Consider the following 5,000-nt stretch of genomic DNA (forward strand, 5'->3'; position numbering starts at 1 on the left):
TGTCGGTCCAGTCCCTGTTGCCTTCACTGATAGAGTTGGAGGTGATTGGCTGGTCAGTGCAGCTTGAAACCAGAAGTTCTGCAGGCAGTAGAGGCCCGCCTCCATCCCCCTGGGCAAAGATGCGTGGGCTGGAACCGGGCATCACAACAACCACAGTCTCAGCCAATGAGGAGAGACGTAGGAAAAAGGGAAGGTCGCTAAAGGAGGAGAGGAGGGAGGCGGTGTCGTCACTGAACTGGAGCCACACACTGATGGACGCCTCCTGGAGACACAACAGGATATGAAGGGAAATAAAATGAGGTTGACTTGTCTTGTTTCACGTTGTTACTTGAAATAAATAACAGTTAGCTTGGTTTTGTAACTCATTAACTTCATGCAAATTATGAAATAGTGCCTTAATTCAGAGGAATAGGCCTTCATTAATAATTTCCCCATTTTTTCTAAGCATTTTTAGTCATATTTTTGTATAAGTTTCTGATCTGTTACAGTTCAAAATGTAGTTGTTGATAAACTTCTCTTTATAAAAACAAACGAAATAAAATAACCACGTCATGTCATATTCATCACTCAACATGCAAGACTGTCCCCCATTCTAATTTACCCTTTTTTGTTGAGCGCTAAGCTACCGTCAATCAAACAACACTTCCTGCACAGATGTTTCATATTATTAGTATTCCACATATTTCATGTGTTATTCATGTATTATTGACATGAGTTCAAAGCCATCACTAAGCTAATCTACATAGAACGTGGAAATGTCTGGTGAATGGATTGTATAGCGCATTTGTAGTCTTCTGACCACTTAATACACCACATGTCATTCACCCATTCGCGCACTGATGTCAGGGGCTACCAAGCTGCCAAATGCCCATCAGGACTAAGTAAACGTTCGCGACATAATGTATACAGCGTAGGCACAGGATCTTGGGATACATCGACTTATTCACCTGGTGATGGTTGTATAGGATGTTGTAGGCAGTTACTGTGGTTGTTACAATGGAAGGGTTGCTTGGGTTAGCCGTGACGGACATGCCAAGGCCGCTGACCACTTGCACAGAGAGGTCCCAAGGAGTAACGGGGTCAGAGGTCACAGTGACGTCACATCTGCCCAGCACGCCATCCCACTGCTCAGAGACCACCTGAGAGAGAGAGAGAGAGAGAGACAGCGTATGATGATGATGACGACGCTCAGGAAGTGAAGATGTTCAACGGAATTGATGTACAACTATCACGTACATGGAGTGATGTCTTTCCTGGTTGTAAACCAATCAGGTTGTTGTGGGCGCCGAGGGAAGCCACCCCAGGGTCCTCTACTCTCAGCCAGTTACGGACAAGCTCTGTAACGTCCATGAACCAATCAGATGAACCCAGAAGGTGTGTGGTTCTGCTATGAGAATCCTGAGCCGTGAACTGGGTCAGAACCTGAACGGAGGAGCGTTGATACACTGGTACACACCTGATGAGACAAAACACATGAGGAACTTTAATGCCCTTATCTGAGAGTGTCTGAGAGGTAATACACAGATACATATGATCATGCTTGTGTCACCAAGCCATCAGAAAATACACTACAAGTCAAACATCATACACTTGGATCTCAGACTAAGGTTTCCTATGTAGTTTCTGGCCTCTGACAGCGCCATGGAGCAGTTTTCCGACCAGTTTTCTTCCTTTTTTCTCCCTGTTAAAGGTTATTTTGGGGAAGTGTTCCCTGTGCCGATGTGAGAGCAGGGGACGGTCGTAAGTGTACAGATTGTAAAGCCCTAATTTGCTAAATTGAATTGAATATGTTTTTGTTTGGGGCTAGCAGAGACAGCAGGAGTGGGGGGTCCAAATTAGAAATAAGAAAGTACATAGTGAGCCACTGAAACATCTCACCATGTGGCCTCTAAAAAAAACCTTTTATCAAGTTCAACAGAAATGAGAAATTTTATCAAGTTCAGCACAAATTCTACACTCACTGTTTTCTCAGACTCTTGCAGCTGAAGCATGGGATTTATGTATCAAAAACATATAATCTATTTGTGATGGCCCTTCTTTTAAACTGTTTGGAGAAAAGTTGCCAAAACTGGCGATCGCTCTGTTGCATAAACCACGGAGAGGCTCAATAAAGCACAGTGAAGACACACAGGTTCTGTCTCCTACCCGCTCTTTGTGAAGTGGTTCCAGCCATTGATGGCGTTGAGAACAGGGTCTGCCAAGGACACTCGCAGGGGCACTGAAGGAGCCCACACCTCCACACACACAGAGCCACGAAGTGCACCTAGTAGGAACTCCACCACTGCACAGGTGTTGCCCAACCCTGACTCGCTGCCGTCCACAAAGAGGGTGGAGCAATCGCTGGACACCTGTGGTTATGAAGAAGACTCCCATTAAACTGGCAATTAAAGGACATTAGTACAGTCTAGCTAAAAAAACGCTGGGACAAACTTCCAACTAAATCTTTTGTGCAGAATTCTGCTAACAAATAGGAAGACACAAAAAATCATGGCAGGAAACAGAGTAAGATGCAAGATGCATCTTTGCAAGATGGCGCCGTGCCAACGGCTGCCTGTCGCAGTAGCTCAAACCAGGAAATACAAACCCCCGGTACCGGCAATAATAACGGGGAATGTGAGGTCCTTGGCCAATAAGACCGATGAGCTCGGCGCGCTGGTGATGACTGAGAGGATCGTCCGTGAGTGCAGCCTCTTGTGTTTTACGGAGACATGGCTGCACGCGGATTTTTCGGACCACAGCGCGTCTGTGCCCGGCTTCAGGACGGTTCGAGCGGACAGAGACGCTGCACGGAGCGGTAAGAAGAGAGGGGGCGGGATTGCAGTGTACGTGAATGAGAGGTGGTGCAGTCACGACCATGTGTGTGTGAAGGAGCGTTTCTGCAGCCCGAACATTGAACTGTTGGCCTTGGGGATGCGGCCATACTATCTGCCGAGGGAGTTCACCTCTGCCATTATTGTTGCCGTCTATGTGCCGCCATCAGCTGACGCTGAAGAAGCAGTGAACACCACCCACTCCACTGTATCTGGACTGCTGAATCATCAGCCTGGTGCCTTCTTGACTATTACTGGTGACTTTAATCACACCACCCTGGGCAAAGTTCTGCCAACTTTTCAACAATATGTAGACTGCCCCACAAGGACTAATAAAACGCTGGACTTGCTGTATGCAAATACTAAGGATGCATACAGCGCCACTGCCCTTCCCCCCCTTGGCAGGTCTGATCATGACCTGGTCCTGCTGACTCCTAAGTATGTTCCTCTGGTGAAGAGGCTGCCTGTGACCACCGGGACTGTGTGGAGGTGGTCTCCGGAGGCGGATGACACCCTCCAGGACTGCTTCGAGTCAACGGACTGGGCTGTGCTGTGTGGACCACATGGGGAGGACATCAACAGCATGACAGACTGTGTCACAGAATACATCAAATTCTGTGAACACACCATCATCCCATCCCGAACTGTGCGCTGCTTTCCCAACAACAAGCCCTGGATCACCAAGGACCTGAAGGCTCTTCTTAACAAGAAGAAAGCTTATTTCAGAGTACAGCGCAACCTGAGGGTGAAGCTCAGGGAGGGCAAGGACTCCTACAGGAGGAAGCTGGAGGCCAAACTCCAGAATAACAGCACTAGGGAGGTGTGGACTGGGATGAAGCAAATCACCGGCTTCAAAGTTGGAGGGAGACAGCCAGGAGGCTCCCTGGAGAGGGCCAACGAGCTGAACTGTTTCTTCAATAGGTTCAGTTCACAGCCCCCCTCCGTCTCCGTCTCCCCCATTCAACACCCCCCCTAACACCTCCCTCTCTGCCCCCCCTGCTGAGCTACACAATCACTGAGCCTTCAACATCAATGGGCTCTTCCACCCTTCCCCCCCCTTCACTCCCCCCTCTCTCTGTGCCGACTGACCAGGTGAGAAGACAGCTGAGGAAACTCCAACAGCGCAAGGCGGAGGGTCCTGATGGCATCAACCCCAGGGTCCTAAAGACCTGCGCCACCCAGCTGTCTGGTGTCCTGCAGCAGCTCTTCAACCTGAGCTTGAGGCAGGAGGAAGTCCCGGTGCTGTGGAAGACATCGTGCCAGGTCCCTGTCCCAAAGAAGTCGATGCCATCTGGCCTCAAAGACTACCGACCAGTTGCCCTCACTTCCCACGTGATGAAGGTGCTGGAGAGGCTGGTCTTGGCCCACCTCAGGCCGCAGATGAAATCGTCGCTGGACCCTCTGCAATTTGCTTACCAGCCTCATTTGGGAGTGGATGACGCCATCATCTACCTGCTGCAACGAGCTCAGTCGCACCTGGATGGAACCGGTGTCTCTGTGAGAGTCACTTTCTTTGACTTCTCCAGTGCATTTAACACCATTCAACCATTGCTACTGAGTGAGAAGCTGCGGGGGGTGGGGGTAGACTCTTCCACCATCTCCTGGATCACTGACTACCTCACAGGCAGACCACAGTTTGTGAGAATGGGCCGTGTGTTGTCTGAAACGGTGGTCAGTGATGTTGGAGCCCCACAAGGTACTGTTCCGTCTCCCTTCCTGTTCACCCTGTACACAAATGACTTCCAGTACAACACGGGGTCATGCCATCTGCAGAAGTACTCTGATGACTCTGCAGTGGTCGGGTGTATTAAGGATGGACGGGAGGAGGAGTACAGGGCAGTGGTGAGTGACTTTGTGGAGTGGGCCGGCGAGAATCACCTGCTTCTGAACGTGAGCAAGACCAGACAGATGGTGGTCGACTTCAGGAGGAAGACAACAGCTCCGAGACCTCTGAGCGTCCTGGGAAAGGACGTGGACATGGTGGAGGAGTACAAGTACCTGGGTGTCTCCATCGACAGCCGACTGAACTGGAAGGCCAACATCGACGCTGTCTACAAGCTTCCTGAGGAAGCTTTGATCCTTCAACGTGTGCAGCAAGATGCTGGAGTTGTTTTATCAGTCGGTTGTGGCCAGCGTCTTGCACTTCGCCATTGTCTGCTGGGGGAGCAGCATTGGAGCCAGTGACATCAA

At 49.9% G+C, this 5,000-nt stretch overlaps 1 protein-coding gene across 1 annotated transcript in view; it reads right to left on the reverse strand.

The window, feature by feature from the left end:
* tmem132a (transmembrane protein 132A) overlaps nt 1–5,000 on the reverse strand; it is a 15,413-nt gene that overhangs the window by 1,525 nt on the left and 8,888 nt on the right. The window contains exons 11-14 of the mRNA XM_068592042.1: nt 2,146–2,348; nt 1,237–1,456; nt 948–1,139; nt 1–262 (exon numbers count right to left, since the gene is read on the reverse strand). The exon at nt 1–262 is cut by the window's left edge and continues 1,525 nt beyond it. Coding sequence (XP_068448143.1) covers nt 1–262; nt 948–1,139; nt 1,237–1,456; nt 2,146–2,348 — 877 coding nt within the window. The remainder of the gene's footprint in view (nt 263–947; nt 1,140–1,236; nt 1,457–2,145; nt 2,349–5,000) is intronic.

Source organism: Clinocottus analis, unplaced genomic scaffold, assembly GCF_023055335.1.
Source record: "Clinocottus analis isolate CAN_PGR_092001 unplaced genomic scaffold, fCliAna1.0.p SCAF_26, whole genome shotgun sequence".
NCBI lineage: Eukaryota > Metazoa > Chordata > Actinopteri > Perciformes > Cottidae > Clinocottus > Clinocottus analis.